The 26,255-nt window shown below is 41.7% G+C and overlaps 1 protein-coding gene across 3 annotated transcripts in view; it reads left to right on the top strand.

The window, feature by feature from the left end:
* The window catches only part of RIN2 (Ras and Rab interactor 2), a 263,520-nt gene extending 243,715 nt beyond the window's left edge, over nucleotides 1–19,805 (top strand). For all 3 annotated transcript variants that reach the window (XM_040351005.1, XM_040351004.1, XM_040351006.1), the window contains 4 exons: nucleotides 9,036–9,341; nucleotides 10,074–10,205; nucleotides 16,455–16,618; nucleotides 18,300–19,805. In XM_040351005.1, the coding sequence (XP_040206939.1) occupies nucleotides 9,036–9,341; nucleotides 10,074–10,205; nucleotides 16,455–16,618; nucleotides 18,300–18,632 (935 nt within the window). In that variant the 3' untranslated portion in view covers nucleotides 18,633–19,805. The remainder of the gene's footprint in view (nucleotides 1–9,035; nucleotides 9,342–10,073; nucleotides 10,206–16,454; nucleotides 16,619–18,299) is intronic.
* Nucleotides 19,806–26,255: the final 6,450 nt, after the last annotated feature.

The raw sequence follows: 26,255 nt of genomic DNA, 5'->3' as shown, positions 1-26,255 counted from the left end.
ATAACCCATACAGCGCCCCCTAGTGGTTAACTCCCAAACTGCAATTGTCATTTTCACAGTAAACTATGCATTTTTATAGCATTTTTTGCTGTGAAAATGACAATGGTCCCAAAAATGTGTCAAAATTGTCCGATGTGTCCGCCATAATGTCGCAGTCACGAAAAAAATCGCTGATCGCCGCCATTGGTAGTAAAACATTTTTTTTTTATAAAAATGCAATAAAACTATCTCCTATTTTATCGGCCTAAACTGAGGAAAAGAAAAGTTTTATAACTTTTTGGGGAATATTTATTATAGCAAAAAGTAAAAAATATTGAATTTTTTTCAAAATTGACGCTCTATTTTTGTTTATAGCGCAAAAAATAAAAACCGCAGAGGTGATCAAATACCACCAAAAGAAAGCTCTATTTGTGGGGAAAAAGGACGCCAATTTTGTTTGGGAGCCACATCGCACGACCGCGCAATTGTCAGTTAAAGCGCCGCAGTGCCGAATCGCAAAAACTGGCCAGGTCCTTTACCTGCATAAAGGTCCGGGTCTTGAGTGGTTAAAGCACGGTGATTCTTTTCTACACCCGCTGTATTATGTATTGTTAAATGACTTTCCAGGCTTACTTACAGTTTCTGTATTTTAGTTGCCATTTTTAGAGCAAAATTTAAGGTGCAAAGTGATGAACATTGAAGAAGATGGGCGGCAGCACCTAAACTCTATAAAATAAAGCAGATTGGCCATCACAAGTTATCTTGTTTATACCTCTTTTCAGTCATTTTTACTTTTTAAGTTAAGACTTGCTGAAGTCATGATATAACTTGTCTGCCATGCTACACGATTGCCCAATAACGCAGACAGAAACTTGTGACTAATGCTTGAAACCCAGCTGTGGTTTGGCATGAAAGAATTTAACTGTTGTAGTCAGCATTGCGGAGGAGATGAATTTCCCCAGGAGGTAAACAGACCAAAGTAAATATATGACAATATAGCTATTTATAGCCCCATATTCCCTTTAGCAACTTCTTTACTAATAGTATATAATCACTAATAAAAACGTACCTGTGGGGGGCTATTGTTAAACCCTAGATCAGTGCTTGTGAAGCTGTCATAATATACCGTATATATTTTTTTTTTCAATGCATGTCAACACAGCTTTCCAGCTTAAAATAAGCTTTGTTTTTTAAATTATTTTGAAATCCACTAATATTTACAATAGGGTTGTCCCGATTCCGATACCAGTATCGGTATCGGGACCGATACCGAGTATTAGCGGGAGTACTCGTACTCCCGCAAATCCCCCCGATGCCAAAATAGAATACTTCCCCCCAGCCCCTCCCCCCGCCGCGTGTGTCGCAAAGCCGCCACCGTTGCCGCGTTAATCACCGCGCGGGGAACATTACAGTCAGCTTTCGTTTGAATAGCTGTTTTCCCCGCCGCGCATAGACACTCCCCCTTGAACGGATCTGTCCAATCGCGAGCAAGGGGGAGTGTCTCTATACACAGCGCGGCAGGGAAAACAGCTATTCATGGCTGGATATGTGGGGGACATGGCTGCAATATGTTTGGGGACATGGCAGCGTATATGTGGGACATGGCTGGATATGTTTGGGGACATGGCTGCATATGTTGGGGACATGGCTGCATATGTTTGGGGACATGGCTGCATATGTTGGGGACATGGCTGCATATGTTTGGGGACATGGCTGCATATGTTTGGGGACATGGCTGCATATGTTTGGGGACATGGCTGCATATGTTTGGGGACATGGCTGCATATGTTTGGGGACATGGCTGCATATGTTTGGGGACATGGCTGCATATGTTTGGGGACATGGCTGCATATGTTTGGGACATGGCTGCATATGTTTGGGGACATGGCTGCATATGTTTGGGGACATGGCTGCATATGTTTGGGGACATGGCTGCATATGTTTGGGGACATGGCTGCATATGTGGGGGACATGGCTGCATTTGGGGACACATTTAAAAAAAAGTATCGGTATTCGGTATCGGCGAGTACATAAAAAAAAGTATCGGTACTCGTACTCAGTCCTAAAAAAGTGGTATCGGGACAACCCTAATTTACAACATATAAATATTATATGGTTCTACCCAAAAATCTAACTTCCGCTTTTCGGATTCCTACCCCCCCCCCCCCTCCGATGTCACATTTGGCACATTTCAGGAGGGAGGAGGGAGCAGATACCTGTGTAATTCAGGTATTTTCTCCCACTTCTGGGCATGGTCGCCTCGGCGACTTCCGCCATGTCTGGCGCCTCCTCCGTCCCCCCTCCCCCGCTGTTTTCTGGGAGACACACAGGTCTCAGAAGACAGCAGGGATCAGTGGAATCGCGCAGTGCGACTCGCACATGCGCAGTATGGAACCAGGAAGTGAAGCCACAAGGCTTCACTTCCTGATTCCCTTACCAAAGATAGTGGCGCCTCCGCCCGAGAGCCGAGGGACAAATAGGCTTCGGATTGCCGACATCATGAAACTCCGCTTCAAACATTGGCAACATAACAGCAACATAAATGATCTAGCGATTGAAAGTTGTTTTTCCCAACATGTACGAAGACATGCATGCTTGTACCCTACAAGCATTGGTGTTCTTATGAATTACCCTTCCCACTAATGTGGGTACCTTTTTAAGGAAACCTGTTACAATCACTAAACTGTTAAAAAAAAACTTTTTTAAATTTAGGATAAAGTGGTCAAATGGTTTTATCCCCTGCCAGATTTATATTGCTGTCTGTGTGCCCACTTGATTTTACCCGCTCTATTTGTCTTGATGACTACTGTCGTTGTCGCGAAATGATGGAAAACCCCAAATTTTGAGTCGTTGAAATCTTGCAATGAGGACATTTGTACCGATGACAACTGTCTAACAAGATTTCCTCACCTCCTATGGCATCTATAGGAAAGGAAAATAAGGAAGTCTCTATATTAGATCATAGATTGACAGATGCCTAACTCTTTTCAAAATTTAACATAACATATATTTTAATTAATTTTCTATCAATGTTTTTATTCTTGCCAAAGGTTGTATTTATCTTGTACAGTATATGGATAATGCCCTATGGGAGGAGGTTTTGGCAAGATGGAAGGAATGTACAGGATTTTTGATGTATAGTAAATATAAGCAGAGTTAATCCTGAATCCTGAATGAATTTTCGTTTGAAAAATCAAAAATTGCGTGCGTTTTTGTAATCTGATGATGCCACCATTGATTTTGAGATTCAACCAATCAAGCCTTCAATTTTACCTCATGTTGCTACAGCATTTTTTTTTTTTCCTGGTCGGGAATCTTCTTTTCTTTCCAGGTCACAGCTCATGTACATTTTTTTTATTCGATTCTATTTCTTGTATGATTAGACATTCATTTGTTTTTTCCTAAAATTTCCAACATGCCGGAAAACTCGATGAAAATCGAATTGACGAAAATCTCCCGTTGCTGCAGCCCACTAATGGTGCTAAATTCAAAAGAAAATTCTTAGTTACGATTTTCGTAAAAAAAATACTTTCGGAATCCAACCCATGTGCGGTTAGCTTTAGCAATGGGGATTGGTTCACTTTAAAGTTTTAAAATGAAACCCTGCAAAGTAGACAGTTGAAGCAGAACTTAACCCATTAATTTAACGGTTTTCCAGAACAGTTACATCCATGGCATGCCCTGAATGATGGCTGTCACAGTTGCTTTTGCTGTCAAACTGTCAAGCCATACTGGTATCTTAGCTGATCACATGTGCAGCACTATGAAAACTACAGATCAAACAGAGGCTAAGATGGCAGCTTGCTTGGATGTAAATGATAGAAGGATATAGTACCACTTTAATACATACCCATCCCACTACCTACTTATGCCACTGAACTCCGTTGCGTTGAAAAAATATGCCAACTTAAAGACCGTCTACATTCAACATTACATGGTGTGTAAATCCCTGCTTTCTGTGTGCTCTAAAGTTCCTTCCGCCAGCCTCTATATCACTGCTGTATTTTTTACGAACCATAGGGGTTGATAGAAAAACCAAAGGCATTGCTGGGGATGAAGGCAAACTGTAGAAGATCATCAAGCAAGTTTCTTTGATGTGAAATCTGCTGATGCATGCTAGGGGGCTGCTGTAGCCAATTTGTTTTTCATTCCTGTTAACATTGAAGGTATCAAGGATCCTTGATAATGCTGTGCAGGAACCTAATGAAGGCCCATCAGACATAGCCTGATGCTCAGCACATACATAGGAACCTTAATTGGACAACGCTAGTTATTTGAAGATTAGGTGTAATTGCTGGATTACATAAGGATCAAGTATTGTGGTCACTAACTCTGTATAATAGGCATCATCAACCGGATTTACTAGCCCACTAATACAAGGTTATTTTACTTTAAACAAGCTTGTGTTTTATGTGGTTTTGTACTTATACCTCCCAGAGACACCAACGATTGGGCGCCATATTTCCCAGAGACACCAATGATGGGGCACCATTCCCCCCACAGGCACAAGTGACGGGGCTCCATTCCTCCCACAGACACTAAATTATGGGGCACCCTCCACTCTGGATAAAGAAGCACAAGGGGCACCTTTGAAGAGCAACATTGTCAGTCTGGGTGGGGGTAATATACTAGCAGATTCCTCACATTGACACCAATGATGGGGCGCCGTTCCTCCCATAGACACCAATGATGAGGCATTATTCCTACCTTGAATACCAACAATTGGGCACTATTCCTTCCACTAAAACCAATGATGGGGCACTGTTTACTATTACTGACACCGGTGCTTTTTCTAATCCCACTGGCCACAGTCTTGACCCTCTAAAGCAGGGATCCTCAAACTACGGCCCTCCAGCTGTTGTAGAACTACACATCCCATGAGGCATTGTAACACACTCACATTCACAGACATAACTAGGCATGATGGGAATTGTAGTTCCTGAACAACTGGAGGGCCGTAGTTTGAAGACCCATGCTCTAAAGCCTTAAGGACAGTAAACTGACTGTTTGTTGAGAAATATTAGAGACCCCTGCTATAAAAGACAGACAGCTATCTCATTAAGAACGTCAATGAGACGTATGATTGTACGAGTCTGCGTGGCAGGCCGTAGGATATCGCGTTGATTTACATGTACTCAGTCAGATTCTGCTTTTGTGGGAGCACTGGAATTTATCGCATGGGCCAGAAAAGTGGATTGTATGTAAAGTCGGCGAGGTGATTGGCCAGCCTATTGCTCTTCTGTCTCTTTTTAGGATTGGCACAAAGGATTGTTTCAGAGCTGGAAAGGATAAGAATAAATGATAATATTATACAAGTTATTATTTATGAAGTTTGGCAATGAAAATGTATGTTGTGAGCTTATGTTTGCAATATTTGCATTTCCATTGTGTGTTATGTTCTTCTCTCACAAGCCGTCTCTGAGCTGCTGAATAATTATTTTCTTGTTTTCACCCAAAATATTCTAATTTACTTTTTAACACATACTGAGTTTAAATGTCATTTTTTCCTTCTGTTTTCTTCTGGTGATCTGGCCAGTAACACACCCACCTGTATTACAGTGCCCTCCACTCTGGATGAAGGAGCACAAGGGGCACCTTTTGAAGAGCAATATTGTCAGCCTGGGACGGGGGGGATGTGATATACTAGCAGATTTAAATACAGACAGCAGTACAGACATGATACAAGTTGTAACTCTTCCTATATGAACCAAACAAAAACAAAAAAGTTTTGGCATATGATTTGCTTTAACATTTACCTCAGAGGCATGCATAATATAGAGTTAAACAGGCCGCTGGTGTGTGCTGCAAAGGAGCAATGCATTGTTATGGCGCAACACGCTGGGGTGGATTTACTAAAACTGGAGAGTACAAAATCTGGTGCTGCACCAGATTTTTTACTACCGTTTTAGTACATCAACCCCACTGTTTACTTTTTCTTGTAACTTTATGGAAACTCATACAGTGTGAATGAGCGCTAAGGATTAGAAAAATGAGGGACAAAAGTCATAATGCAATTACCAATTGATGAGTTTTTATTTTTGTCACTTTTCATAGACCATCGTTTTGATTCGCTATACTTATGTGACAGTAAATACGCCATGGTTGGGTCTTGCATGGTTCGTAAACTGTAGAATCTTTAGGCTCTCCATGCACACTGGAGCTCAAAAACTGATGTTTTTTGGAGTTTGGGCGTTTTTTTTTTAAAAGCCCATAAACTCCACTCTATGTTATCCTATGTGTCCATGCACACATGGACGTTTCTGGACGTTTATCAGCAGTGGAGTTTATGGGCTGTTTTCTGAACGGCATAAAATTGCGTTCAAGAGCAGTCCTAGAAATGCCAGATGCCGGTAAAAGAGCGCTAAGCCTTGTTAGTTGTTTCTCTGCCTCTATTCAAAATCAATGGTTCCCTATGGGAGCCCATTGATTTGAATAGAAGTCGCATGATCTGACTTGCGGTGCGACTTCTATTCAAATCAATGGGCTCCCATAGAGAACTATTGATTTTGAATGGAGGCAGAGAAACGCGGTTGAAAGCTAGCGCCGCTAAACGTGCAATGCAAAACACGGATAAAATCAAGTTTTTAAAGCAGCATTTTCCTGCCAGCAATCTGATACTCAGAACGTCTTTTTTGAGCGTCCTGTGTGCATGGAGCCTTATTGTTATACTCATAAGAATCTGAGAAGTCCCTCCTTTGGTATTGTTATTAAGGTTACATGTAGCTTGAAGCTATTCTAGTACTTGGAATTTTTCGTACAGTTGAAAATATGAAAACTATTTCTAATTGCAGATACTAGATTTTAATGTATGACAATATTTTGCTTTTATCAGCTACTTGAGCTGTCCCCACCAGCACACTAATCAGCATTCCATTGTAATAATGTGATACTTAGAAATGTAATTAGTAGTGCTATGTAAAATATCCACTGGCATGGTTTGGACGCTTTCAGTATGTTCACTCTTTAAAGGAAACTAGCTTTTTTTCCCCCCTAAGAATGCATAACTAATCCTTAAAAAATAAAACAAATAATAATAATACATTGTAAAATGACAAATATGTATTATTCCAATAGGGTATAAGTAGGATGGTGGTCAAAGAACATATTCTCACTGTGGAGTGGGTGAAGAATGCATTATTTGTATTTGCATCTGGTTCCATATAAATTAGTTAATGACGTGTTATACAGCAATAGTATACATTTTAACCACTTCCTTCCTGCCCAGAGGACTTTTTGCGATTCGGCACTGCGTCGCTTTTACTGACAATTGCGCGCTCGTGCGACGTGGCTCCCGAAAAAAAATTGACGTCGTTTTTTTCCCACAAATAGAGCTTTCTTTTGGTAGTATTTGATCACCTCTGCGGTTTTTATTTTTTGCGCTATAAACAAAAATAGAGCGATAATTAAAAAAAAAAAAAAAATGTTTTACTTGTTGCTATAATAAATAGCTCAATTATTTTTTTTTAAAAAAATGTTATCCTCAGTCTAGGCCGATACGTATTCTACATATTTTTAGTAAAAAAATCGCAATAAACGACTGGTTTGCGCAAAAGTTATAGCGTCTACAAAATAAGGGACAGAATTATTATTATTATTTTTTTTTTTTTACTAGTAATGGCGGCGATCTGCGATTTTTACTGCGACATTATGGCGGACACATCGGACACTTTTGACACATTTTTGGCACCATTCACATTTATACTGCAATCAGTGCTATAAATATGCACTAATTACTGTATAAATGTGACTGGCAGGGAAGGGGTTAACACTAGGGGGGTGAGGAAGGGGTTAAATGTGTACCCTATATAGTGTTCTAACTGTGGGTGAAGGGGGGTGACTGGGGGAGGTGACCGATCTGTGTCCCTATGTACAAGAGACACAGATCGGTCTCCTCTCTCCCTTACAGCACGCTGTCATTGTGAGAGCCGGCAATGAGAAATGATCTCATATGTTGGCCGCACAGATCGCCTAGCAAACGGCCACTCCGATTGGCCGTTCACGGCGATCTGTGATTGGCTGTGTCCAAGGGACACGGCCAGCACAGAAGTTTCCCGCTGCGCGCTCGGGAGCACGCCCGAGGAACGAGGAAAGGGGCGGCCGTAAAAAGACGGCGCCCCAGAGAAGTAGAACCACCCTGCGGCCGTATATAGTCGTACGGCCGTCGGGAAGTGGTTAAAAACATTTTATTTTATCAATAAAGCAGTAGTAAATCGCAAAAAAAAAAAATCCCTGCAAGGCAATGTCATAATGTGCTATTAGAAGTATGCATTGCTACTAGCACATTTATAAGAAACTTACCTTAGAACAAAGTACTCCAGCACCACACTGTTAACGCTGAGAGGGCCGACATCTTACCCCGGTCTTCCTTCCGGGTTCACGTCCTCTGGCTACATGAGTGGCCGGGGGCGCGATGACGCCAACGTTTACGACATGGGCTCTGAAGGTCTGGCACCGAATGGCGAACCTTCACCGGGTGCATGCACTCTGAATATCTCCTAAACAGTGCAAGCTTAGGAGATATTCACAGTGCCAACATGTAAGCCTTGGCTTACCTGTAGGTATAAATGGTGTAACAGAGTTTACTATGGGTATGTCTGTAGGCAGCAAAATAGGGCTTAGTTACACGGGCACATATAGCATGCAGATGGGCTGTATTTATGCGCCTTGGGAAATTTTATCAAGGGGTCACGGCACTAGAAGGTTGAGAACCACTTCCTTATAGGGTAGACATCAACGATCTGAGGTGGTGAACTGCAGGTCAAATGCACCAACCTGCTAATGAATTCGGAATGTTCTCCGAAACCTCTCAAATTCATCTCAAATGCAAACCCAAAGCCCATCTTTACAGGCCCAACGTGTCAAGGTGATTTGGTCCCCACATTTTAGAGTTAACTGAATATACTGAAGGACTTGGCCAGGGGGTAAGGGCTGAAAGAACCCACAACTCTGCAAGATACTTAACTGGCTATTCAACATTTTTTTTTTTGTATACTCGTGGAAAAGACTATTGCTAATTCACCCTGATTACAATAACATGCTCCCCTTCTGTTTTTCAGATATAGTCTTGGAAAAAGCAATGCACAAGTGTATATTAAAGCCACTGAAAGGATATATAGAAAACATGCTAAAGAACTTCCGTACTGCAGACGGTTCATGGAGGGAGCTGAAGGAGAACCTGTTATTAGTAAAACAGAGGACCCCTCAGGAGCTGGGGGTTCTCACCCCAACTCCAGAATCTGTAGATGTGGAAAAGATCAGAGTCAAGTTGTGCACCATGCAGAAAATGTACTCTCCAGAGAAGAAAGTGATGCTGCTACTGAGAATCTGCAAACTCATCTATACGTGCATGGAGAATAACTCAGGTACATCAGAACTGGTAGTAATAAACAAGGACTCAAGGAGTCATGTTGTGATACACATGTGGCAATATTTTTGTTGTATACATATACACACACCTATACCCGATGAATAACCATTGACAACATATTTAGGGGGCATTCTTCTTAGGGACCAGCACACTATTGTATCAATAGCTGGGTACATAAAATAATTATTAGCAGGTATTCCTTAATACTGGAATGTTATTTCAAGGTTTAAAAAAATCTGATCTAGAGTCATTTTTATGGCACAGCACAAATGCTAGTATCAACACAAACGGCTTAGCTTGTATCACTTTAGCACATGGAACCAATGTATAGCCATAACAAAAAAAAAGGCTACATTATTAAGTACTATTTTTTGTAAGAGACATGTCAAATCGCATCTCAAATCATACCAATGTGAACCAGGGCTAAAACTTAGAAGCTGATTGGTTACTAAGCTACACCAGATTCTGTGTGCTCCAGGTTTAGTAAATCTCCCCCATTATCTATTGTATTCATTAGTTTTACCACATACTGATATATATTTTCTCCAACTTACCTAATTGTTACTGAATTGCACCTTTTTGATTTTCTTCCCAATCTTGCCAGTGCCCTGCTATTTAAAAAAAAATAACCTTAGAATTAGATCCTACAAAATGATTACTGAAGCTCATACAATCAGATGTAGTGCTCTAGTCCGTGTATTAAATCAATATTTAATCTGTCCTATAGGAAGGATGTATGGAGCAGATGATTTTTTGCCAGTTCTAACTTACGTCATTGCTCAGTGTGACATGCTGGAAATTGACACTGAAATTGAGTACATGATGGAGTTGTTGGACCCAGCTCTATTGCACGGAGAAGGTAGGATTTACTTTTATTCCTTTTAATAGTGTGAAAAGAGTAATAAATAGTTTTTACTTCATCATTAAAGTTGCAGTGTGTTAAAGGATATTCTGCAAGTTGCAGTAGGAGGACTCGTTTACTTCACCCAACACAGTGAAGCACATGTAGGCTTTTCATCTATCTAGTTTAGGAGTGATATTGTATAAACAGACTTGTTATATACACCAGAGAAAGGAAAGGTCAACTCTCAGGAGTAACTCTCCCAGCGTGCTTGAACTGTATGGGTTAATACACATGGAGGTTTCACATTTATTTGACTTTACTTTGCAGTGATTCTAAATGGACCATGTTAATGTTGAATTCACGGTTCCTATAAATAGCTCCCCTGGTTAAACATTCTCACGCAACAGATCTTTTTAAAAGCTGGATTTCTTTAGTGTGTGTAGCACTACCCCCGTAGGAGCTGCTGGTTATATTTTTGGGTGGCACGTTACCTCTGTATTCTCGCTGTCTAGGGTGAAAGGAGAGAGTCTGAAGAATTCCAATGTCCACACAATACACTTCTTTTTCTTGGGTTCATTTGGGAGAACTTCAAAAAAAAAGAAGGATGAGGGGTGGAAGGGTAGGTAGGTTCAGGTTCATAATCAAAGTAAGGAAACACTCCTGTTTCCAGCAAACAGCTCTCGTCGCCACTCTAGCCAGATAGGGTATTGCTCACCCAGATAGGTCCCTCTCCCTGGCCTAGCAGCCGGGATGGCGAACAAAGCAAAGTACAGTCTCTGCCACAGACCTTCCTTTGTAGATGAGACACTTTTGGTCCGGAATCCCCTGCCACACGATTCAGCACCCGGATCTCTTTAGCTTGGCTTCTTTAGAACTTTTAGATCCGACAGGCGACACTATCAAGCCTTTCGGTGTACAGTGCATCCTTTGATTACGTTTCCAGGCCTTCTCCCACGGTACCAGCCTCTTGCATGGCCCTCTCCAGGATAGGTCCTACCCTGGCTTCCTTCATCAAGTGTCTTCCTCCCGCAGGACGGACAGCACAGGATCACCCTTTCAGCACAGGTCCCAGCCAGACAACTGGGCCCACAAACGAAGCCGCTGCCCCGGGCCAACGTGGTCCCAGAACTAGGATTCAGGATGCGCACCTCGGGCCAGGCGAGGGCGGACGACAGACCCCACACCAATGGCATCTGTCCCTTAAGTACCCCTCCCCAGCATGCATAGCAGGGCGACCACTCCCTCTGATTTGTTGCTGAGGGGAACACTCAATACACCTTGATCTTGCTGCTGCCACCGTTGGCCTGTGGTGGTAATGACACCCCCAGGCGAGCAATGGTGGATACCTTCAGCACAGCCATGGCTGGAACATAGGCTAAATTGCCCTTAATCATTCTGGTCTGAGCCAAATAACAGCTCAGACCCCCACTAAATTTAAAGCAGTGCCTGTTCAACAGGAGCAGGGCGCTACATGTGCATTACCGTATTTATCGCGGTATAACGCCCCCCAAAGTGACCCCCAATCCTGTGGAAAAAAAGTTATTTTTGTACTTACAGTTTTGGTGTCTTGCGCGGCGTCCATCGGCGGCCTCGTCAGGTCCGGCAGCTTCGGGTGTCCTCTTCGGCGGGTCCGGCATCCTTCTGCTGGTTCGGGTGTCCTTCTGCGGCTTCGGGTGTCCTTCTGCGGCGGGTCCGGTGTCCTCTTCGGCGTGTCCGTTGTCCTCTTCGGCGTGTCCGGCGTCCTTCTGCGGCGTCCTCGCGTCCTCCCCGCTCATTTCCCACGCCGAGTTTTGAATACTGCGCCAGCATATACCGAGCGCAGTACACTCGGGCAGGCTCGGCAACTGTCGCGCTCACGTCCTGTACGTCCAGGACGTGACCGCGGAAGAAGCCGAGACTGGCCGACTATACCCGAGTGTACTGCGCTCGGTATATGTCGGCGCAGTATTCAAAACTCGGCGCGGGAAAGCGGGTATCGGCGTATATCGCGCACCCACGATTTTGCCCTGATTTTCAGGGCAAAAAAGTGCGCGATATACGCCGATAAATACGGTACTTATATGTAAAAAAGGATCACAGCAACTGGGGAAATCGGTGATAAATACACATGACTGCCTCTTGTCTGTAACATGATGGTTGATCCCCATAATTCTCAAAGAAAACTGATGTTTACTGAAAAAGCCTGACCTACTGAGAAATATGTAAGGATATTGCCTGCTTATAGCGCACCCTGGAAAAAATGCAAATGAAGACAATGGTCAATATTTGTCAATAGTGGTGTCCAGGTTTCCAGGTTGCACTAAATTTGTTAAACCCTTATGCAACTTTAAGTGCCTACTTTGGCATCTGCCAGCAACTAAAATCCCAAACGGATAAACAGTTGGATCCATTTGTAATATCCTCCCTAGATCCAACAGCTGTCTTGGACATAAAATGCCTACAGAACCTAGAAAACGTTCAAACTGTCTGGCCATTTATGGCTGGATAGGGAGCATTAAAATATAAGTTTGGAATTAAAAAAAAAACAGTTATACTCAGCTAGGTGGATGCAGTTTCGATCCAATGCTGCATCTATCCTTCGCTGGCTCTGCAGTGAGAACTGAGTGATCAAACACCGCTGATCTCTCAGTTCTCTCCTTCTGCTCTGAGCAATGAGCCGTGACTGTCAGTCAGTGGCTTTATGCTCCCCCTCCAATGTTCACTGAAATGCTGAGCTGTGGAGGGGGGACAAGAGGGACTGGCTCAGGCTCTCAGGATATCGTTGAGAGTCTTAGCCAAATGCCATTCCAGGTATTTGTGTAGATCCCGACTGGGATCATTTCCAAGCCTGGACCAGCTGAGTGATGTCAGTCGACAGCGGGCTTTAGCCCACTGTCGGCTGAAAACCAGTCATGTGATCCATAGGACAGGTCCTTTAACTATATATTTATAGACCGCTCCACAACCCTGACCTTGGGAAAGTTGATTGGTCTAGTGCCTGCAGCGTAATCCCCCTTCATTTATAGCACAAACATGGAAGCTTACCTGATGTGATGTTTTTAGATCAAAATAGGGTTAAATCTGACATAGACCGCATTTACTTACACTAATAATGTACAGTATAATAACATAAATGTAATGCAAATGGCTGGTACAGTTCAAAATGGGAATTGCACCATTTGCTCATAGTAAGTTATTTTACTACACTTCATATTAATGCAAATACATATTGTTAATGTGAATGTAGCCAAGACTACTTAGTAGACACAGTTTAAACATTGAACTAAATATCAGGCTTAATGTCCTCTTTCATTTGAAGAAATCTGTAATTCTGACTTAAAAAATCATACAAATGTATAATGTTCAACAGTTTTCAATTGGGAAATGATGTAGGTTCTCTGTGTCTCTGTTTGTGACACATCAGTGTAGCACCAAAAATACGGCCATTTAAAGCATTACATTGTATTGTTCTGTACTGCATGAAGAGGAAGGCTGTGTAACCAGGCCCGGACTGGCCATAGGGCGCACCGGCACTTGATCGGTGGGCCGGGGGCCGCATGCTCTTGTGGGGCCTAGGCAGCCGAGCTGCTCCTTGAGCCCCCGTCGCTCGCCCGGTCTGTCCGCGGCTGGCCGTTACCTTTGACCGTGAAGAGGAAGGGGATCTATATGAGACGCGGCCGCGACAGGAGGGAAAGTGAATGTGTCTCTCTATGTGTGTGCCTGCATAGGAGGAGCAGCTACAAACACACAGTAGAAGAAACCATCTCTTTATTTTTCTCCTACAGCCTCTGACTGCCTGCTTCTCACTCTCTGCCTCCTGTGGGCATTCAGAGGCTGTAGGAGAATAATAAATAGATGGAATCTTCTACTGTGTATGCAGCTGCTTCTCCTATCCAACTTCTTTCTACTGCCCCCTAGTGCTCTTACTCTCCCACCATGCTTTCAGGCTCCCCCAGTGCACGTCAGCCCCCAGTGATCTCCAACTCCTCCCAATGTTCTCCAGCCCCTGTACACTCCGGCTCCCCAGTGCTCTCAGGCCCCCCTATGCTCATCAGCCCCCCTGTACTCTCTGCCCCCCAGTGTTCTTCAGCCCCTCCCAGTGCTATCAGGCCCCCTGTGCTCATCAGCCCCCTGTACTTTCCGGCCCCCCCCCCAGTGCTCTCTGGCCCCCCTAATGCTCTCTGACCCCCCTAATGCTCTCCAGCCTCTCCCAGTGCTCTCAGCCCCCCCTGTGCTTATCAGCCCCCTTGTACTCTCTGGCCCCCATGATCTCCAGCCCCTCCCAGTGCTCTCAGGCCCCCCTGTCCTCATCACCCCCTCAGTGCTCTCCAGCCCCCTATGCTCTCCAGCCCTTCCCAGTGCTCTCAGGCCCCCCTGTGCTCATCAACCCCTGCACTCTCCGGGCCCCCTAATGCTCTTTTGCCCCCTTAATGCTCTCCAGCCCCTCCCTGTGCTCATCAGCCCCCCTTTACTCTCCTGCCCCCAGAGCTCTCCAGCCCCTCCCTGTGCTCTCATGCCCCCCTGTGCTCTCTGCCCCCCCGTGCTCTTCACCCCCTGTGCTCTCTGACCCCCCTAGTGCTCTCCGGCCCCCCTAGTGCTCTCCACACTCCCCCGTGTTCTCCACCCCCCCCCCATTCTCTGCCCCCCATATGCTCTCTGTGCCTTCCGGTAAATTAGCTATGGGCTGCTCAGTCTATAATGCCCAGGCCTATTTTTTGTCCCAGTCCGGGCCTGTGTGTAACTATGTTTTGTTTTTTTTTTCTTCTTTTTTTACCATGGAACATTATTCTCTACAGCGGATTTTCCATTACATAATTCCTATGTTATTATGGTCAAGTTTAGCTAAATAGTTCCATCCTGTTGAGAGCGTGGTATGTCTTAGATAACTGGAGGGGACTTCCTGAACGTGTCTATCCTGTGCCTGCAAATAGAAACTGTGCTGTGACATGAGCCTGATAACCAGAGATAACTAACATAAAGAAGAGAGAGAGAGATGGGATATAAATATGTATAAAGCTCTTTTGAAGTGAAATGATATATAGACCTGCCAGACACTGAGGCTCCATGCACACTGGCTTAAAAAAACGTTGCTTCATCAGGAATTTTGTGTTCTGCCTATAGAAGCAGCTCCATGCACATTAGGACAATTAGAGGCATATTTTGAGTTTAACGTTTAGAGACAGAAAAAAAAACCTTCTGGTTTGCGTTTCTGATTGGAGCTTGGAGGCAGAATAGACATAAAACTCTCCTAAACTCATTTAAACTTTGTACAAAAAAATGCTCTATATGAGTGCTTTTCACTCCAGACAGAGCAGACGTATTTTTAAGCCCAGTGTGCATGGAGCCTTAAAATACTTACTATACTGAAGTTTCAGTGTTGTTGGCATGTAGAAAACAAGTTGTGATGTTGTTACGAAAACAACACTTGAATTGAATAATGGCCATCTCCAGATACTTGCTGTGAGAGATTACTTTTCGAGAGTCCTGGACAACCCTAAAACCCAGGGAAATCTGTTATGTTCACCATACATGTTGCAAACTGACCATACAACCCCTTTTAGATCTACAAACAACAATGTGCTGCCTGATTGGATACAAATTGAATGGATAGTTTGAATAAGCCATTATATTACAACGTTTTGGTGAATCTTGATTATACAGTCAGTGTTTAATTTGTATGGTGGGCGTTATACAAAATTGGAACATTAGCTAGGAAATGAGTGCTCGGCTCTGTTTATTGAGTATCTTGATTGATCAGTAGGGCTGCCATTGAAGGGATGAGCCAGTAGGAAGGTGCTGGATGGGACATGGCTAACCACCAACTTCCTAGATAGGGTTGGTATTTGCATACCAATCAAGCAAGTTTACAGATCTACCCTTTTCTTAATTCTATTGTTCTTTAAAGAAACACTGTCACTTTGTCTATGTTCTATATAGATACAATGGATTTAGGAAAAATGGTATTGAACCAGCCATGTACGAGAAGCGTCATAACGCACATAGGTGCACTTTTTTTTTAAATCGTACCAGTCAGCCATGCATACATACATACAGGTTTGCTCTATGACTTTGCCAGTTTCAAGATGATCATATGTGCTTCTCAATTCACTAGGAAATGCTTATGAATTAGTGATATCACTATACATACACTATAGGAAATATTGGTTTAGCCATCACAAATGCCGCCCCAAAGGCACATGGGTAACAAGGTTTGTTCTTACTAAAAAATAAACAGTCATATTGTTGTTAGCTGTACATTTACATGGTATGCTTGTTTTCCCTTAGGAGGCTATTACTTGACAAGTGCATATGGGGCACTTTCCTTGATAAAGAACTTTCAGGAAGAGCAAGCAGCTCGATTGCTAAATTCAGAGACCAGAGACACGTTAAAGCAATGGCACAAGAGGAGAACTGCAAACAGGACCATTCCATCCATTGATGACTTCCAGGTAATGTTAACACATCAGGCTAATTATATTAAATTGGAACTCCGACCATTGTTTCCTTTGTTTAATCTCTGTGTCCCTATTTGAAAGATTTCCCTGCACAACCTGTGTGGTGGTCAAGAGAGAAAGCACACAGCAATAACACCACTTTATTAAAGAGGAAGTAAACCCCAAAAATTGAAAAACGAGGAGAGTGTAGCCTCTTTTAGAATAAAGGTACAAGAAGTAAAAAGGGGCCTACATCCCATTTAATATGTAAAATAATGAGACCAGAATAATTTGACAACATTGGCTGCTTGGGGCCAATGAACGTCAGCATTTAGGTCAAGGGGAAAGGGAAGGGATTTTGGTAGGGACTTTTCGCGGCACTGATAGGAGACGGTCTGATAAAAGATAACAATATTTATTTAACAAAAAATAGGTACAATACAAAGACAGTTTAAGAACAAGCCCCACATTGCACATCAGAAAGCAAAAAACAAACTGTGTCTTAATGTAAGGAATCGATGACCTCGACCGGTTTCGCGGTGATTTACCGCTTCTTCAGGAGGAGATTTTCTAAAAAGGCTACCAATTTCACTGTTTTCACTGGCCTCCCCCTTTCCCCCCCCCCCTTACCCAATACCCCCCCTCCCTCCCACACAACCCCCCCCCTTCCCCCCCCCCTCTTCCCCTCCCTTACCCAACACACCTCATAAGCAAACTCCCTCCCCCCTCCTTTTTCTTAGGCACATCTTGCATCACTTCACCATCCATCACCCACTCCCCCCCCTTCCCCCCCCTTCTCCCCTCCTCACTGCATCGTTATTCTGCTTGTTCCTCCTTCCTTCAACCCCCCCTTTCCCCCCCCCCTTCCCCTTCTCCCCCCTCACTTAAATTCTAACCTTACTTCCTTTTAAGGTTATTCTAAATCTACCTCTTTTTCCCCCCCTTCCCTCCCCTTTTTTTCTCGCCATTTAATTTACCTCCCCTCTTTCCTTCCTAACCCCCCCAAAAAAAAAAACCCTTCCTTCCTCTTTTCCCCCCCTTTCCCTTCCTTTCCCACACCCTTACCTTCCCACACCTATGTCCCCCTTCTTTTGCTCCACCCCCCCCTTTCTTTCCCCCCCCTCCCAATTTTTCTTTGCTCTAACCATGGGGGTCAGCAACCTTTTTCCACTTGAGGGCCGGATTCAATGTATGTGAATGCATGGAGCGCTGCATTCACCAGCTAATAAATGAAGATAACATTACACAGCCCCTGCACCTCTGGGCATCTTTACATTGCACAGCCCCCGCACTTCTGGCCCCCTTTACATTACACAGCCCCGCACCTCTGGACCGCTTTACATTACACAGCCCCCATACCTTTGGACCCCTTTACATTACACAGCCCACCCTGCATATTTCACAGCCCCCCTTGCACATTGCACAGCCCTCCCCCTCCCACTGCACAAGTCCAGAGTGAATGAACATTAAGTACACTATTTCTGGAACAAAATGCACTATTTAAGGACAGAAACTAAAAGTACCCAGCTGATTTATCCTGGCAGGCAGGGTGCCAGTATAGACTGTTTTATTATACACAACAATGTGTTAGTGACAGTCAGCAATATGATAGGTGATGGCTATGCAGAACTGTGGTCCTGGTCTAAATGTAATTCAGTAATGTTATGTGTTTGTCCTTTTTTTTTTTCCGTAACAGAATTATTTGAGGGTTGCCCTTCAAGAAGTGGATAGTGGCTGTACCGGAAAGACACTAATTGTTAGGCCTTACACCACGACAGAAGACATCTGCATGATGTGCGCTCAGCGGTTTAACATCAAGGACCATGAAAATTATGGTCTCTTCCTTTACATTGATGAAACTTGGCAGCAGCTCAGTGAAGACACATACCCACAGAAAATTAAAGCTGAACTTCACAGTCGACCAAACCTCCAAGTCTTTCATTTTGTATACAAACGCATCAATAACGACCCTCAGGGGCTCATCAGCTATAATGATGATGACGAGAATGATGAAGATGCAGATTTCTGAGAGCTGTCATCTTGGCTAATTTGGAACTCAGAATAGCAGTCCGTCAGAGTGATTGCAATCTATGGACAGAATATTGCTTTGTTGGGCATTCTGTGTACTCTTTTACTCCTGTAAAAAATGTACAGAAGTAAGGATGTGGAGAAGTACTGACTGTGCATTGCAATGGCCTTTTCTCTTATCCTGGGAATATCACCTTGAGCTGTGAACTTACAGAGAGAAGCAATGTCCATTCTAGAGGTCATGGCTTTTAGTCACATGCGGTTGGCATTAGTATTTGATATTTCAAATTGAAAAGTAACAGTGTGAAGGACCACTGAATCTTCCGTGCATCTTTTTTTATGTTATCAAACGGGTTTTTTTCACAGTTAAGTGTATGGGAGATAACTACAGCATTTGTCAGCACTGAAATTTTCTATAAAACACACATCGTAAGACTTGTCTTGGTGGTGAGAATTAGGCATGAAGTATATTTTTTTTGTATTCTGTATATAACATGTATTTTTATAATTTACTTTTTTTTATAAGCAGCTATTTTTATTGTGAGTCGTAAACATTTTTTAGTGTTTAGGTTATGGTAAAATGGCTAAATATAATACATTTGGTGTTATCACTAGACAAAACTAGCTGACATGGGTTTTATAACACCTTACTATTATTCAGACTGTTGTGTCATAACGCTTAGGACAGCAAAATAATAGGCTAGTAGCGTATAGAAACATAAAGAATCCCCTTGATTGACTTTTATGAACTTCGGGTTTCTGCCTGAACTTTAAACTGAATATAACTGTCATGTTCCAACATCATTTTAATATTTCTTCCTTTGAAAGAATTAGGGTCCTTACACACCTAGGCAGTCATTCTTGCATTTGGTCAGGCTCACCCGCTCTCCTGCTTTTTGCAGCTATTGTTAAAACAGAGCATTATTTCTTCACTCCCGAAAAGGTTCCAAGGCACCCCTTACTTATACATCTCACAAAACATCTTGAAGGATAACAAAATGTGACTTTTTTTTATGTAACACCACACTTTCTTCAGGTAGCTTGAACCCAGTGCTGAAAAAAATGCTTGTCAATGCACATTGAGGTGTGAAGTGGCCCTCAAACCTTTCTCCAGCTTTCTTTACTCCAGATGTAAATCGACTCCAAGGAATGTAGTTGTACTGAACAAGAATCCCACATTGGTTCTAGTGTTTCTTTATTAGAGAACTCATAAATGATCTATTCACAAATTGGCAGACACTAGCGTCTATAGCAGGGTTTCTCAACTAGGGTCCCTCCAGAGGTTGCTAGCAGTTCCTGGAGCAATGATCAATTTCTGCCTCTCATATAAGTTCCCAGATTCTTCCCAGTGACCATCACACCTGGTATCATGAGTTGTAGATATAGTAATTTGTAGCTGGGGTTCCCTGAGACCAGAAAGGTATTTCAGGGGTTTTCTCTGTGTCGAAAAGATTGAGAAAGGTTGGTCTATAGTATAGGTAGGTGTTCTTTAAATATGAAATTGCTCTTGCACTTCTCTTTGATTTGAAATAGTCTGAAGCCCAGGTTCATCTAAAACAAAACAAAAAAACTATTGGCACAAAGGATATGATTTTCGGGATATGTCCTGTGTACTGCTGTGTACTCCTTTCACTGAAATCTTCCTTCTCCGATGTCCCCCCACCCCACCCCTGCGGCTATAATCTTTTGATGTGGCAGGGGTTTAAAGAACTAAGAGGTTATGGGCACTCATCAAGCTTGCTCAACTTCACCCGCCTTTTTCGCTCCACTGTTGCATTCATAAAAGTTGTTATAGCACAATGTATGAATGGAGGACAGGCAGATCATTGATACAGTAGGTCCACCTCCTCTGTTCATAATTTGGGTTTCATTTATAGACACTGTAGTACCAGCTTCTATGAATGGATGAGATGGGCAAAAAGAGCTGGTCATTACTCTCGATGAAGGCCTGCAACAGCTCTGCTTAGGTCTAATAGTCTCTGAAGCACCGGAATATTGCAGGAGTGGGGGTGGCCATCAAAGGAAGAAGGTTTAAGTGAAAGAGGACACAGGAGCACAAGGGACACATCTCTCTGAAGATATCATATCCTTTTCTTTTTTTTTTAGCTTTTTTGTTTAAAGAAGGCTTTAACACTGAAAAAAATCAACATTACTTTGGGGGTGGCCAGTTGTTTAGAAGCAATAGTTCATCAAAATCTACATTTCAGATGTCATACATATTATAATATTACATATTCCTCTATATTCAGTATTTACTGACACAAAGCCTTTGCTGAGCCAAGACCATGTAAATAACACAATGCACAACTATCTATCTCTAATATATGTGATGTGTTATGGAGTACGTTTTTCATTCGCTTGAGGATAGATTTAAACGATTCAGATATATTATCGATATATTCTCATCAGATCACACTGTTTCATTATGGTTTGCCTAGCTTAGTGGTTCATGATTTTTCTTGCTTTCAACACAGAGGCATATGAGTCACCTGTTCTGGGATCACTATGATATCATTATGAAAAGATTGGTCGGTCAGTTAGTGGAAGACTGCCAGCTAGGTAAAGCAGCCTGAAAGAAAATAAAGGCCAATTCCACAGAAAAGTAATATTTAATGTTTATGTGGATGCTGGGAGCTTTGTTCCTCTAAATAAGCCATTCTCATCCAAGGTTTCTCAAAACGCTAGGTTTCCTCCGGCGGTTGTTAGGGGTTCCTTGAGCTGTTACTAATTGACCTCTGGTGCCTTGATGTTTGCAGGTTCATTGACATTTGACAGAGCCAGTAGCATGACATCAATGATCTTTGTACCTGACTGTAAGAGTGGCATTCTAACCACAATTATAACAGCAAAACCTTCTCACTGGCCACCAAAATATGGGGCATTTTCCCTTATGGCCCCCAAATGACTATTCTTAGTAGGGGTTTCCTCTTCCCTGAGATCTGAAAATGTATTTCAAGGGTTCTTCTGAAATAAAAAGGTTGACAAAGGCTGCTCTTACATATTCTAATGAGCTCGGTGGTCATTGCTACTAAAGGCAAACTATAGTATATTTTTATTACATTTTCAGTTATTCTGTAATGTTACCTGTCAGTCATTTTATGTGCTGTTTTCAGTTTTAGTTTTTAGGTGATACAGTGGGATGAGAAGATGTTGCATGGGGCGTGGCTATCAGCATTTTCACTGTAGCTTGCCAATCAGGACCTGGCGTACCTGTTTCTGCCCACCATTTTCTGGTTTGGCCTCTTTTGCTGAAACCCCCCTCCCACTGTAAGCTGCAGTGTCTAGGATGGGAAGAGTGTGAGCCACAAGTAAAGAAGAATTTGGCTCAACCGGGTGTTGGGGGAAATGGGGTAAAGCCTAGTACACACGATCAGAAAATAGAATGAATAATACCACGTTCCAAGCGATCGCATTATAATCTAATCGTTAGTACGCGGCTTTCAAGAGCCGATTCATCCGAATTTATCCGCAGGGGCAAACACAAACATTTTTCTCGTATGATACCAGATCGTACCATTTTCATTGAATCAGTACAATATTTGTTCAAAAAAAATCGGAAGAGCTAGACCACGCATGTTCGGAAACGAAAGAATACATTACAGTACAACACATCACATCCCTTCCAAAGTTGTGTTCTTTCATATGAGAAGTTTAGTAGCCTATACATTTTCGATGCATCATTCGTCCCGAAATTCTTATCATTTGTACGAGGCTTTTTTTTACTTTTTTTTTACTTTTTTAGGGCTTGTGGATCATACCATAACTGGATTTGGGACTGTCATGCAGGAGCCTTTAAATATACTGCAAACCAAACATCTTTTTTGAAAAACTTTAGATTTTCTTTAAGATGGGAGCTTTAATGTCATCCCGGTATTGTGTATATGGAAAAGATATCCCATACTATTTACTGTCAAATGATCTGTTCTTTACTTCATAAAACCAATTCCTTTAAAGACTTTAAATATGCTTGTAAGGGACAGCTTGCACCCCATTTTGTTCCCACTGTACAGAATACAATTGCAGTAGTTTTATTTCAGCTTTTGGTTAATACAACACAGTCTTTAAAGTATGCCAAAATATTACCCTTTGATGTCGAAGTATCCATTTAGTTGCTGGATATTTCCCATTTCCAGCTTATTTGACAAGGCTGTTTGATGCAGTGCATCGCAGTAATCTATATTTTATATTATTTAAAAATATCAGAAAATATGTAACAAAAAACATGACTAGTTTTTCATTTTAGATACATGCATAGAGTTCTATGGCAGTTTCAGGCAAACTGTAAGGATTTCTTATTTTATCTATAGGTCAGTAATATGCATGTGGGTTAACATTTTAATATATAAAGAATATCTCTTGCTGGCTCTAGAGTATCTCATCTATATGTTGTAGTAGACTTTGTATTTTTACTGCATATAACGCAAATTGTCGTTGACAATTTCTGCTTTATGAGATTGTTTGATTTATCTTTTCATAATGTTTTTAGAAGGTTAATCATGTATGTGTTTTTGCATTTTTGCTGTCAAAAGGAGTCTGTTACAAGCCGTGTGTCTACCTTTTGCTGGAAAGACAGAGAATTAAAAGAAAGGTTACGTGCAAGTGAAGAATGGCTATAGGGCAGTGGACTGTGCATGTGTTGCTCCATTGCAAACTACTGCTTATTCCAAACATTGAAATCCTTTTTATCCAAACCGATAATACAATAAAACTGATAATACAATAAAACTGATAATAAGGAATATAAATGATGTGGCCCATTTATGTAGCGGTACACATTCAATGACACTGAAGCTTATTTTTCCATTTGATTCCAACTTTGATAGAAAAAAACATACCCACAAAAATGTTTAGCCTCAGCACTTGATAATGTTGGTTGTCCACATTCTGGCACATTGATGTGATTGAAGCGATCTACAGCATCCTTTGCATGTAACCATTGCACATGGGTAATTTAAACTAGAACTAAAGGCAAAGCCTTTTTTTAATTTTGCATAGAGTAAGGGAGGTTCATAACCAGTAGTGTATTTAGGTTTTGTGCTGCCCTAGGCCTGACTAAACTCATGCAACCCCTAATTTAAATATGACCCACGACTTCCTGTCAAGACCACACCCCTTTTCTGTTTAAGACCCACCCTGAAATATTCAAGTGGGGACACTAGTTCTTAGGGCCTGGGGGGGGGGGGTTCCTCTCACTTCCTGTTTGACTATGGGACAGGAAGTAAAGGGAAATCTCTGCAATGGGACAGGGATGGTAAAAAATAAGCTGACAGGGGCTATAACCCTCCCTTACTCTATCCAAAATGAAAAAAGAAAAAAAAAACGTTTTTCCTATAGTTCTACTTTAAGCACAAATTTTTATTAATTTTATGGCGAGGACTAAGAAGATATAACCATTCCAATGGTGCAGCAGAAAACATTTAGCACAGTGAGGAAGGTTTGTGGTCCAGGCTGATAGGACAGTCAAAATTAGAAGCAGCTTGCGTTACATTAATGTCCTGCTATAAGGCACCACAATGCACAGGCGTTGATGGTCTGTTCAGTGTCGTGTTCTTAATTTTTCAGGGGCATTTTTTGTGTTTTGAACCATGTTGAATGCTCATTTAAACTGAATACAACAGTTTAAAACCCCATGAGAAGTTTATATTTAAGAGCAAAAAGAAATAGCATTTTGATAATGTTATAAAAATTGTAGACCTGTTTAAAAATTGTACTTTGTACAATATTCTATAATTATGTTTCTGTAAAACAATGTATTGAAAAATACTGTTAACATGATGACAATTTTTAAATATAGTAGTTTGTTCTCACAAAATGTAGACCTATCAAGAAGCCATAAAACATATTTTTTTTTATAAAATCTGTAGTTAAAATAAATAATAATATAAATAAAAAAAACTGTTGCAGGTATTACATGTAAAGACCTTAGAGGTGACCAGAGGAATTGAGGGGTGGGGGGTGCTTCAGGTATGTTCCTGCATGTCATACCTGCAACATTTATTTTTTATTTTTAATGGCATGGAAGGGAAGGAGGCTGGTGGTATAGAGTCTCCTGTGTCATAGATGCTCCTAACACTGTATAGGTATCCATATTACACGACTTTGCTATCAAAACTCCCTTCCCTATCTTGCAGGTTTACTAGTTGGGGGTCCACATCCCCGTTTATGTTTTTGGCTAATCCACAAGAATATGTTTATTTCGAGTTTAAAAAGTCTACAGTTTGTACTGCTGACGTCACCAAAAAAGTGCTCACATTTCAGTCAAAAAGAATTACTGGTCAAAAGTGCTGAGGATACAAATATGGAGTCTGTATTGTATTAGAAAGTATTGGCCTTGTCTTAATTTCATATAAATGTTACTGTAAAAGAATAACCCTGATATAAAAGTGATTTTGCTGTATTATTTTTTTGTAATTAATAATACTAACAACCCCCCTTCCCTGTGTATTCCAATCATGTATCATTTGTTAACTTTGACTCTGGCCTAAATGCTTATGCATGGATGTGTAGAGAACCAATGGGTTTGTTTAAATTAGTATTTAAAAAATATGCAAACCCAATCGTTAACATTCGTCTGCAATTTCATTAATAATTTTCAGTATTTTTGAAGCTTTCATTAAAATGATCCTGCCATTAATGTCTTATGTTCAGGCACATCCTAGTATTGGGTGACAACTATCTGTCCAAGCTCATTAATTGTATACCTGAGTTGTCAACCTGTTACGTGTTCTCCCAATGGACACTACATGCAGCCCTGGTGATGCGCATTGTATGGTCTATTGTTGTTACTGTCAGGAAACCCACCGGCGCGATGGCACGAACCCATCACTGGAGTATATACATGTAGAAAAGAGGCTGCAGGAGATCAGCACTAAGATACAACATAGATGAACATTAAATGGCGAAAACAACTTGTTTATTAAAAAAATAAGTTGCTGGAATAAGCTCTAGATTTTTATGCCGAAAAGCATCTCCGTAACGCCTCCAATATTGGTAATTAGGAGAGCTGTATGTACAAAGCAAATTAGAATAATTAGGGGTTGGTAATGGGCACCTAGATGCAGCCATTGCAATTTCCATATAAGTGTTCTGTTTTACCAGCACTGAAAAGGATTCTGGGAGGTATTGAGTGAAGTCAGACAAGGTCTTTTATAAGAGTAGCGGCAGATAAGAAGGATGTAGTAAGTGATACATACTTGTAATATTGGTTTGTAACAGTACTGTAATTAGTCTGCTGGTCCAGACATCTCACACAATGTATTGGAAGAGAATTTGAAAGAAATCTCGAGATGGGTTTGCTGGAACATGCCCAAAATTTTTGTTAAATTGTGCAAGATACGTATATGATTTCATAAAACACTAATTATTTATAGTCACTTGTTATGTAGGTTGCTTTTAAAATAAAAGGAAAAAAAAAAAACATATTAAGAAATATTTGTGTATTCAATGCAAAGCCTAAAGTTATGTTTCAATCTGTATCAGGTGAAAGGTGACTTGTAAGATTGGTCAGCTTTGCGTAAAGTAGATGAGCCTTCCTGCGTTTAACTGTACCTTGTGACATTTATGTATTTTGCACATAATAAAATGGTATTGTGGTTTTTGGTTAAGACTCTAGTGTTTTTTTTTT

The sequence above is a fragment of the Rana temporaria genome, chromosome 4 (genome assembly GCF_905171775.1).
Source record: "Rana temporaria chromosome 4, aRanTem1.1, whole genome shotgun sequence".
In the NCBI taxonomy this organism is placed as follows: Eukaryota; Metazoa; Chordata; class Amphibia; order Anura; family Ranidae; genus Rana; species Rana temporaria.
Note: the sequence above shows the minus strand (reverse complement) of the source record. Positions and strands in the feature narration are given on the sequence as shown.